Source organism: Anomaloglossus baeobatrachus, chromosome 3 (genome assembly GCF_048569485.1).
Source record: "Anomaloglossus baeobatrachus isolate aAnoBae1 chromosome 3, aAnoBae1.hap1, whole genome shotgun sequence".
NCBI classification, from domain to species: domain Eukaryota; kingdom Metazoa; phylum Chordata; class Amphibia; order Anura; family Aromobatidae; genus Anomaloglossus; species Anomaloglossus baeobatrachus.
The window spans coordinates 110,249,341-110,261,209 of NC_134355.1; the positions used below are offsets into that span (position 1 = coordinate 110,249,341).

Here is an 11,869-nt window from a genome sequence, read left to right on the forward strand (position 1 = left end):
GGAACGATTAAGAAAAAGAGAATTTTATTTACCGTAAATTCTTTTTCTTATAGTTCCGTAATGGGAGACCCAGCACCCTCCCTGTTGCCTGTTGGCAGTTTCTTGTTCCGCGTGTTATCACCGGCTGTTGTTGTAGACAGAGGCCCCGGTTGTTCCGGTTCTTGCTCTCTCTACTTGTGGGTGGCTACTCTCCTTCAGCTTTTGCACTAAACTGGCTATATTTGGATATCCAGGGGGTGTATATGCTCGGAGGGAGGGGCTACACTTTTTAGTGTAGTACTTTGTGTGTCCTCCGGAGGCAGAAGCTATACACCCATGGTCTGGGTCTCCCATTACGGAACTATAAGAAAAAGAATTTACGGTAAGTGAGCAAAGAAGGGAATTTTGTTTACTTACCGTAAATTCCTTTTCTTCTAGCTCCAATTGGGAGACCCAGACAATTGGGTGTATAGGCTATGCCTCCGGAGGCCGCACAAAGTATTACACTAAAAGTGTAAAGCCCCTCCCCTTCTGCCTATACACCCCCCGTGCTCCCACGGGCTGCTCAGTTTTGGTGCAAAAGCAAGAAGGAGGAAAAACAATTATAAACTGGTTAAAGTAAGCTCAATCCGAAGGAATATCGGAGAACTGAAACCATTCAACATGAACAACATGTGTACACAAAAAAACAGGGGCGGGTGCTGGGTCTCCCAATTGGAGCTAGAAGAAAAGGAATTTACGGTAAGTAAACAAAATTCCCTTCTTCTTTGTCGCTCCTAATTGGGAGACCCAGACAATTGGGACGTCCAAAAGCAGTCCCTGGGTGGGTAAATAATACCTCATAATAGAGCCGTAACGGCTCCGGCCTACAGGTGGCTAACCGCCGCCTGAAGGACTCGCCTACCTAGACTGGCGTCTGCCGAAGCATAGGTATGCACCTGATAGTGTTTCGTGAAAGTGTGCAGACTAGACCAGGTAGCTGCCTGACACACCTGCTGAGCCGTAGCCTGGTGCCTCAAAGCCCAGGACGCACCCACGGCTCTGGTAGAATGGGCTTTCAGCCGTGAGGGAACCGGAAGCCCCGCAGAACAGTAAGCTTCGAGAATTGGTTCCTTGATCCACCGAGCCAGGGTTGATTTGGAAGCCTGTGACCCTTTACGCTGGCCAGCGACAAGGACAAAGAGTGCATCCGAGCGGCGCAGCGGCGCCGTACGAGAAATGTAGTACCTGAGTGCTCTCACCAGATCTAACAAGTGCAAATCCTTTTCACATTGGTGAACTGGATGAGGACAAAAAGAGGGTAAGGAGATATCCTGATTCAGATGAAAGGGGGATACCACTTTAGGGAGAAATTCCGGAACCGGACGCAGAACCACCTTGTCCTGGTGAAACACCAGGAAGGGGGCCTTGCATGACAGAGCTGCGAGCTCCGACACTCTCCGAAGTGAAGTGATTGCTACTAGGAAAACCACTTTCTGTGAAAGGCGTGCGAGAGAAATATCTTTCATTGGCTCAAACGGTGGTTTCTGAAGAACCAGCAGCACCCTGTTCAGATCCCAGGGTTCCAACGGACGTTTGTAAGGAGGAACGATGTGACAAACCCCCTGCAGGAACGTGCGTACCTGTGGAAGCCTGGCCAGGCGCTTCTGAAAAAACACAGAGAGCGCAGAGACTTGTCCCTTAAGGGAGCCGAGTGACAAACCCTTTTCTTCAGCGCTCTATTGGGAGACCCAGACGATTGGGGTATAGCTACTGCCCTCCGGAGGCCACACAAAGCACTACACCAAAAAGTGCAAGGCCCCTCCCCTTCTGGCTATACCCCCCCGTGGTATCACGGGTTCTCCAGTTTTCAAGCTTTGTGCGAAGGAGGTCAGACATCCACGCATAGCTCTACAGATTTTAGTCAGCAGTAGCTGCTGACTATTTCGGATGGAAGAAAAGAGGGCCCATATAGGGCCCCCAGCATGCTCCCTTCTCACCCGTGGATGGTGTTGTAAGGTTGAGGTACCTATTGCTGGTACAGGGGCTGGAGCCCCACATGCTGTTTTCCTTCCACATCCCCTTGTAGGGCTCTGTGGAAGTGGGATCCTGCCGGCCTCTAAGCTCTGACGCCGGGCTCCATCCACAGACCCATAGCACCTGATGGATACGGAGCAGGAGTACAATCAGGGACATGACCCTGCATCATACAGGTACTCTGTGTCCCCGGCAGGCACAGACACACTCCGGGCTGGCTGGGTGTTGTAGTGCGCCGGGGACCGTAACGTTGGAGTTAGTGTTCCTACAGTTTACTGGGGGACTTTGTGTTGTGGGAACGCAGCGCCGACCCCCACTGGACCGGGCGGCGCTGCTGTGACTTGTGGTGCGCCGGGGACACGCCGACCGCGCTTTTACGGCGGCGGCGTTTATAAATCCAGTCCCCGGCTTTTGCGGCCTAGCTCCGCTTCGTTCCCGCCCCCACCCTGTCAATCAGGGTAGGGGAGAGACGCTGTTTCGCAGCAGCGACGAGGGCTGGAGCCTGATTTACATGCTCCAGCCCTCTCACTAGGCACAGAGGGAAGCAGGCTTCCCGCTCTTAGTCAGGAACGCCCAGGGCCCGCCCCCCCTCCTCTCCCAGGACGCCGGCAGCCATTACATGCAGTCTGGCTAGAGGAAGGACGCAAGGCTCTGGGAGACCTGGACTAGGGGGCTTTTGGAGACCACACACCCGCTCTTAAGCGGGCGGTAAGCGGCTTTTCAGCTGGCCCCTCTAGTGCCTCAGTGTGTATTGGTGTACTGTGTCACCAGATATATATATTTAGTTATTTCTTGCACTGTAAGGTCGCTTCCTGGCTGGATACCCCAGATCGCTCTGAGGAGGCAGCAACATGTCATCCACAAAACGCAAGGCTGCCAAGGCTAGGGCTGTGTACACTGCGTGTGCTGCATGTGGGGCTGCTCTACCAGCAGGTTCCAAAGACCCCCATTGTGTGCAATGCTCAGATCCGGTGCTGCTTTGCCAGCCGGAGTCCGGAGAGGTAGTGACCCAGGCTGAGACGCTTGTAAGTCCTGCCCCGGTGTCAGGGACAGACTTTGCAGTTTTTGCTGATGGAATGTCTGTGACTATGGCAAAGATCCTTGAAACTTTGCAATCCATGACTGGGGCTCAGTCTATGGACACGGCGAGGTCTCTGTCCTCTAATCCCCCTCAGTTGGAATTAGTCCAGACTGCAAGGGGGTCCCCGGCTTCCCAGGCTGAGTATTATGACTCAGATGATAGCCCCAGCCACCCTAAGCGAGCTCGCTGGGAAAGACCCTCAACGTCATCACACTGCTCAGGGTCTCAGCGCAATCAGTCGCCCTGTGATGCGTCTGAAGAGAGTGATCAGGAGTCTTATCCTGGAACCCCTCTCAATCTGGATACCCCGGATGGGGACGCCATGGTAAACGATCTTATCTCAGCCATCAATAGACTGTTGGATATTTCTCCCCCAGCTCCTTCTGCAGAGGAGGCAGCAGCAGAGCAGGAGAAGTTTCGTTTCCTCTATCCCAAGCGTAAATTGAGTGCTTTCTTGGATCACTCTGACTTCAGAGAATCAATCCAGAAACACGACGCTCATCCAGAAAGGCGTTTCTCTAAACGTTCTAAGGATACACGTTTTCCTTTCCCCCCTGATGTGGTCAAGCGCTGGACCCAGTGTCCAAAAGTAGACCCCCCGATTTCCAAACTTGCAGCTAGATCCATAGTTGCAGTGGAGGATGGCGCTTCACTTAAGGATGCCAATGACAGACAGATGGACCTTTGGTTAAAATCTGTCTATGAAGCTATCGGCGCGTCGTTTGCTCCAGCATTCGCAGCCGTATGGGCGCTCCAAGCTATTTCAGCTGGTCTAGCAAAAGTGGATGCTATCATACATCCAGCGGCGCCGCAAGTGGCGTCCCTTACCTCGCAGATGTCTGCGTTTGCGTCTTACGCTATCAATGCGGTCCTAGAATCTACCAGCCGCACCTCAATGGCGTCCGCCAATTCGGTAGTTTTGCGCAGAGCCTTGTGGTTAAAGGACTGGAAAGCAGATGCTGGTTCCAAAAAATGTTTAACCAGCTTGCCTTTATCTAGAGATAGACTGTTTGGCGAGCCATTGGCTGACATCATTAAACAGTCCAAGGGTAAAGACTCTTCCTTACCCCAGCCCAGATCAAGCAAACCTCAGCAGAAAAAATGGCAGCAGAGGTTTCAGTCCTTTCGAGGTTCGGGCAAGACACAATTCTCCTCGTCCAAAGGGACTCAGAGGACGCAAAGAGTCTCAGATTCCTGGCGGGCTCACGCACGCCCCAAGAAAGCAAATGGAGGAACCGCTTCCAAAGCGGCTACCTCATGACTTCCAGCCCCCCCCCTCCGCATCTCCGGTTGGGGGCAGGCTCTCCCGCTTTTCCGACATTTGGACGTCACAGGTCAAAGACCGGTGGGTGACAAACATTTTGTCTCGCGGGTACAGAATCGAGTTCAGTTCTCGTCCTCCAGCTCGGTTCTTCAGAACCTCCCCACATCCAGACCGAGCAGATGCCCTGCTGCAGGCGGTGGACTCCCTAAGAGCGGAAGGAGTAGTGGTTCCTGTACCGCCTCAGGAACAAGGGCGAGGGTTTTACTCCAATCTCTTTGTGGTTCCAAAAAAGGACGGCTCATTCCGTCCTGTTCTGGATCTAAAGCTGCTCAACAAACATGTGCACGCCAGACGGTTCCGGATGGAAACCCTCCGCTCTGTCGTTGCCTCAATGTCTCAAGGAGACTTCCTTGCCTCAATAGACATCAAAGATGCTTATCTCCACGTGCCAATTGCTACAGAACATCAACGTTTTCTACGTTTTGTGATAGGAAACGACCATCTTCAGTTCGTAGCTCTGCCATTCGGTCTGGCGACAGCCCCCCGGGTCTTCACCAAGGTCATGGCGGCGGTGGTAGCAGTCTTGCACTCTCAGGGACACTCGGTGATCCCTTACCTAGACGATCTACTTGTCAAGGCACCCTCTCAAGAGGCATGCCAACTCAGTCTACATGCTACGCTGGAGACTCTACAGACGTTCGGATGGATCATCAACTTTCCAAAGTCGAATCTGTCACCGTCACAGTCGCTAACGTATCTTGGCATGGAGTTTCATACTCGAGCAGCGAGAGTGAAGCTTCCGCTGAACAAGCAGCGGTCCCTACAGACAGGGGTGCAATCCCTCCTTCAAGGCCAGTCGCACCCCTTACGGCGCCTCATGCACTTCCTCGGGAAGATGGTGGCAGCCATGGAAGCAGTTCCCTTTGCGCAGTTTCATCTGCGCCCACTTCAATGGGACATTCTCCGCCAATGGGACGGGAAGTCAACGTCCCTGGACAGGAAAGTCTCTCTTTCCCAGACGGCCAAGGACTCTCTACAATGGTGGCTCCTTCCCACCTCATTGTCTCAGGGAAGATCCTTCCTGCCCCCATCCTGGGCAGTGGTCACGACAGATGCGAGTCTGTCAGGGTGGGGAGCAGTGTTTCTCCACCACAGGGCCCAGGGGACGTGGACTCCGCAGGAGTCCACCCTTCAGATCAATGTTCTGGAAATCAGGGCAGTGTATCTTGCCCTACTGGCCTTCCAACAGTGGCTGGAAGGAAAGCAGATCCGAATCCAGTCGGACAACTCCACAGCGGTGGCATACATCAACCACCAAGGAGGGACGCGCAGTCGGCAAGCATTCCAAGAAGTCCGGCGCATTCTAATGTGGGTGGAGGACACAGCATCCACCATATCTGCGGTTCACATCCCAGGCGTAGAAAATTGGGAAGCAGACTTCCTCAGTCGCCAGGGCATGGACGCAGGGGAGTGGTCCCTTCACCCGGACGTGTTTCAGGAAATCTGTCGCCGATGGGGAGTGCCGGACGTCGACCTAATGGCGTCCCGGCACAACAACAAGGTCCCGGCATTCATGGCGAGGTCGCGCGATCAAAGAGCTCTGGCGGCAGACGCATTAGTTCAAGATTGGTCGCAGTTCCGGCTCCCATACGTCTTCCCACCTCTGGCACTCTTGCCCAGAGTGTTACGCAAGATCAGATCCGATTGCAGCCGCGTCATACTCGTCGCCCCAGACTGGCCGAGGAGATCGTGGTATCCGGATCTGTGGCATCTCACGGTCGGTCGACCGTGGTCACTGCCAGACCGACCAGACTTACTGTCCCAAGGGCCGTTTTTCCATCAGAATTCTGCGGCCCTGAACCTGACTGTGTGGCCATTGAGTCCTGGATCCTAGCGTCCGCAGGATTATCTCAAGGAGTCGTAGCCACAATGAGACAAGCTAGGAAGTCTACGTCTGCTAAGATCTACCACAGAACGTGGAAGATTTTCTTATCCTGGTGCTCTGCACAGAGAGTATCCCCTTGGCCATTTGCATTGCCCACCTTTCTTTCCTTCCTGCAATCGGGGTTGGAAAAGGGCTTGTCGCTCAGCTCCCTTAAAGGGCAAGTCTCGGCACTATCCGTGTTTTTTCAGAAGCGTCTAGCACGTCTTCCTAAGGTGCGCACGTTCCTGCAGGGGGTCTGTCATATTGTGCCCCCGTACAGGCGGCCGTTAGATCCATGGGATCTGAACAGGGTACTAGTTGCTCTCCAGAAGCCGCCTTTCGAGCCTCTGAAGGAAGTTTCTTTTTCTCGCCTGTCACAGAAAGTGGCGTTTCTTGTTGCGATCACATCGCTTCGGCGAGTGTCGGAGCTGGCAGCTCTGTCATCCAAGGCTCCCTTCCTGGTGTTCCACCAGGACAAGGTAGTGCTGCGCCCCATTCCGGAGTTTCTCCCTAAGGTCGTATCCTCGTTTCATCTTAATCAGGATATATCCTTGCCTTCCTTTTGTCCTCATCCGGTTCACCGGTATGAAAAGGACTTACGTTTGCTAGATCTGGTGAGAGCACTCAGAATCTACATTTCCCGCACGGCGCCCATGCGCCGTTCCGATGCACTTTTTGTCCTTGTCGCTGGTCCGCGCAAGGGGTTGCAGGCTTCTAAAGCCACCCTGGCTCGATGGATCAAAGAACCAATTCTAGAGGCCTACCGTTCTGCGGGGCTTCCGGTTCCTTCAGGGCTAAAAGCCCACTCAACCAGAGCCGTGGGTGCGTCCTGGGCATTACGACACCAGGCTTCGGCTCAACAAGTGTGCCAGGCAGCTACCTGGTCGAGTCTGCACACTTTCACCAAGCATTATCAGGTGCATACCTATGCTTCGGCGGATGCCAGCTTAGGTAGAAGAGTCCTGCAGGCGGCAGTGACACCCCCGTAGGGGAGGGCTGTTTTGCAGCTCTAACATGAGGTATCTCTTTACCCACCCAGGGACAGCTTTTGGACGTCCCAATCGTCTGGGTCTCCCAATAGAGCGCTGAAGAAGAAGGGAATTTTGTTACTTACCGTAAATTCCTTTTCTTCTAGCTCTTATTGGGAGACCCAGCACCCGCCCTGTTGTCCTTCGGGATTTTTTTGTTGTTTGCGGGTACACATGTTGTTCATGTTGAACGGTTTTTCAGTTCTCCGACGTTATTCGGAGTTAATTTGTTTAAACCAGTTATTGGCTTCCTCCTTCTTGCTTTGGCACTAAAACTGGAGAACCCGTGATACCACGGGGGGGTATAGCCAGAAGGGGAGGGGCCTTGCACTTTTTGGTGTAGTGCTTTGTGTGGCCTCCGGAGGGCAGTAGCTATACCCCAATCGTCTGGGTCTCCCAATAAGAGCTAGAAGAAAAGAAATTTACGGTAAGTAACAAAATTCCCTTCTTCTAATCCGGACTGAAGAAAAGATAGGAAAATGGGCAAGGCAAATGGCCAGGGAGAAAAACTCCCAGCAGAGCACCATGACAGGAATATTTTCCACGTCCTGTGGTAGATCCTGGCGGACGTTGGTTTCCTAGCCTGTCTCATAGTGGCAATGATAAAAACTGAGCAGCCCGTGGGAGCACGGGGGGTGTATAGGCAGAAGGGGAGGGGCTTTACACTTTTAGTGTAACACTTTGTGCGGCCTCCGGAGGCATAGCCTATACACCCAATTGTCTGGGTCTCCCAATTAGGAGCGACAAAGAAATTTTCTTTTTTCTCACCTTGCTGGATCAATATGGATAATGAAAGAACTGTCGTCATACAGAGCTGTAATGCTGTGCATGTTCTGAATACTGTCCTCAAAACTATACACCAAGATGCTGCTTTTATGTCCTGCAAATTCAGTAACTTGTAGGACAGATTCTCTTTACCGTATGTGACCGCATCAGAAACTAATTTTTTTTTTTTTTTTATTCATAGCTAAAGAAAGTGAAGACAAGGAGAATCTCCCGAAGAGGACCTCGGTGGGAGGCTTCAAGTTCACTTTCTCTCACTCTGCCAGTTCAGCTAATGGTGCAAATAGTACAAACAGCAAATCTGTGGCAGCTCAGACCCCACCAGCAGGATCTAATGGATCATCCTCCAAAAACGCAAGTTTAGCAACTACAGTTACGTCTACAAAGGTAAGCCAAGAAATGAGAGCTGATCTGTGGTTCAAGTGACTGGGGGATAATTGGCAGCAATGGATGGGGCTGAACACCACTGCTCTGTACATTGTTTAGGGGCTGCTAACTATTTTACTTCAGATTTTAGTTGACCAAACACCCATTAACTCCACTGATTATATGGATAACTTGTCCTAATTGTTTAAGTCGAGACAACCCGATTAGATATTTGCTTTGATCAAGAAACTCTCTAGTTGTGAGCTTTTAATAGCTGTGACGACAGTATAACATGGTGTGACACTGACCAATAATTATGGAAGGTTTACCTTAACACCACAAAAACAAAGTCCTTAGGGAGGGGACACTGGAGGCTGGAGGGGTCCCAATACAGTGGAACCTTGGTTAACATGTGCTTGTTAACAAAGTTACTCGTTCAGCAAAGCAAGATTTCCCATTTGAAACCATTGCAATGCAGACAATTCGTTCCACAACTTGTTAAATGTCCCATCCTGGTCCCCTATTGTGCCATTCCACACATGCACAAACGCACACAAAAACACGCATGCACACGCACATATTATGCTCACCTTACCTTCCGTTCCATCGCCGGTCTCCTGGGACTTGCTGTTCGCTAGTATGGGCTGTGTATCGGTTAACCATCACGACGAGGGAGGAACTTCCGCTGCCTTTGAGTAGCATCTGACAGGGGAAGTTCCTGCCTCGTCGCAATGCTTGCCGATACACAGCCTATACCGGCAAATTACAGGACCCAGGAGGCCGGCGATGGAACGGTAGGTACACATATATTATGCTCACCTTACCTTCCGTTCCATCACCGGCCTCCTGGATCTTGTAGTTCGCCGCGAGGATTCCTCCATCGTCGCGATGTACCGGCGAACTTCAAGAACCATGAGGCCGGCGATGGAACGGAAGGTAAGGTGAGCATAATACTGTATGTGTGTGCATGCTTGTGTATGTTTGTGTGGACTGCAAGAGCGGGTTAGAGCGCGGTGGATGTATGGAACCGGAAGTGTGTGCGGTGAGTATTTTGCTCGTACAGCAAAGCTTTCTCGTAAACAGAGTTACAAGTTTACAGAAAGCTTTGCTTGTTAAGCGAAATTCTCGTTAACTGGGTTACTCGTTATGCGAGGTACCACTGTATTCTACAGTGGGATAATTCACATTCACTTTCCACAACTACACAGAGGCATCTCACTGACATTGTTGAGAAACTGAGGAGTTGAGATTGAACTAAAAAAATCAGAGTTCAGCGAGAGGGATGCACCAGATATATTTCTAACAATCTCATTTCTGCAGCAGGGAAGTCTGATCGGACTGGTGGATTACCCTGACGATGAAGAGGAGGAGGAGGAAGAAGACACATCTCCACGAAAAAGACCTCGGCTGGGATCTTAAATCAACAAACATTTAGTTTTGGGTTAATACAGCAACTGATGTCTGAGCTTAGTGCGAGTCCAGAAGCTTTCTCCCTTGAATAATACGGAAGTAGCCAAACTCCACTAGAAGGGTGTAAATGCCAAGATTTCATGGGTGTCAGAATGATGGATTAGCTGTGACAACCACGATGATTGCTTCAGTGTATCTTGAGTTTGGGGAAAAGGGGTCAGAATGGATCACTTTAGAAAGACACATTTTTAATGTTGTAGGGATGCCCCCCAAGAATCGAAAAGTGTTCAGTTGCACACCGGTAATCTTAATTTTTAATGGTGCTGGCCATAGTGTTTTATGAATTGCCTATTTTATAAAGAAATTGAAGGGAATAAATTCTGATCTAACTTTGGGACCATTCTTTGTAAATTGAATTCCGGTCTTCGCTAATAGGAATGGGAGGGGGGGGAATGGGTGACACATTGTAGTGCATGTAAACTTTTAAGAAAAAAAAAAAATGAATGAGAATCTTTCAGTGTGTATTTTATTAAAATCTGAAGTCGAAATGGACAGATCTAATAAGTAGCCCGTCCTGCATACTGCACTTCCAGAAATACTGATGCCAAGGATCAGTAGCTTCCAAAACTAGTCTGGAAACTGCCCGTTGACCTCCTAACCAGTGCCTCAATCTCTTGCAGTGTTAATATTTTCGTGTTGATTCTATGAACAGTGTGTTTTACCCATTCTTTTATTTTATTTTTTTTATTTTTTTAGCATTCAGCCTCCTTGGTTGAACGCTGTCCGCTGTTTTTAGTTCAAATGAATTAATTCCATATTAATTTTTATTTTAATTTTTTTAAGTGCTGAAACCATCATGGCTATACAAGTTACAAATATACCAAAGGGGTTAACACAGCAAGCAATGACTTACCATCAGCCATTTTGTTTCATTGTGTCGGAAGTCATATATAAATATATATATATATCCACCTTTTCTTATTTCAGCCGGAGTGTGGAGAGCCGCCGCTTTCAGTACACTCATTTTCTACATAGCAATTCAGAGCACATTCCATGGATGTAAATGAATTGCAGCTGAGACTCCGTTACAGTGTAGTTCTAGAATACAATTTGGTTTGATTAAAAAATAAAACAATTTTTATTTTATTTTATATTTTTTTTTAAAGTAGCACCGGAACTGTAAATATTTTATTAAAGTCCCATATATGATCTGAGATCATGCTGAAGAAAGTGTTCCCTTCCGTCACTTGCATCTACTGTTCAGAGACACATGGACCAGCTGCAATCTCCTCCGAAAGTCGCCCTCTTAACAGGTTCTAGATCCGTCTCTCCTGATAATAGTTGCAGCAGTTTCCCAGTTTTGGAGATTTTGTAGTTAATTATAATTTTAGCTATTGTTTGGAAAGATGGCCTGTCTGTGTAGATATGAAGTATAGTTCTTTTTTTTTTTTTTTTTTTTTTTCCATGAAAATACAGAAGTTTATTTTGTATTAAATACCACTGTACTTGTTTTACACCATTTGTATACATGTGGTGATATTAATGCTGAACTGTAAAATTCAGGAATTAAAATGTGACCCTGTAATTCCATGTTTGCTTTTGCTTGCTTTTTTTTTTTTTGTATATAGTACTTTTTTGGCTCTTTTTGGACGGCATCTGCAGCATTTTTGCAGTATTTTGTGAAGGTCTCTCCCAGCAGGTGCTTCGGATCCATTATACAGTAAAGGGGATTTGACCAGAATTGAGCGAGTACCTAACTATTCGTACTCTCAATACTCAACGAGCACTGTCTAATACTCGCGTATTCATTCTGAATAGCGTGCGCAATGCAAGTCAATGGGCAAAAACTCACAAAATAACGAGTAACCTGAATGCTGTACTATTCGTGCGAGTAGCGAATAGTGTGGAATTCTGGTTGCTCGTTATATTGTGAGTATTCTTTGGCATTTTGGCTCAGGGACGGTTGTTCTTCAATTTTTTCTTTTAAAATTTGATGGACAGTTAATTTGGAATTTTAG

The 11,869-nt window shown here is 49.1% G+C and overlaps 1 protein-coding gene across 2 annotated transcripts in view; it reads left to right on the forward strand.

Annotated features, from left to right (window-relative positions):
- PPP4R3B (protein phosphatase 4 regulatory subunit 3B) overlaps positions 1-11,436 on the forward strand; it is a 112,022-nt gene extending 100,586 nt beyond the window's left edge. The window contains exons 15-16 of one of the 2 annotated variants that reach the window (XM_075339377.1): positions 8,260-8,462; positions 9,765-11,436. In XM_075339377.1, the coding sequence (XP_075195492.1) occupies positions 8,260-8,462; positions 9,765-9,860 (299 nt within the window). In that variant the 3' untranslated portion in view covers positions 9,861-11,436. Of the gene's footprint in view, positions 1-8,259; positions 8,463-9,761 lie in introns of both variants that reach the window. The other variant, XM_075339376.1, reaches the window with a different exon arrangement.
- The last annotated feature ends 433 nt before the right edge of the window (positions 11,437-11,869 follow it).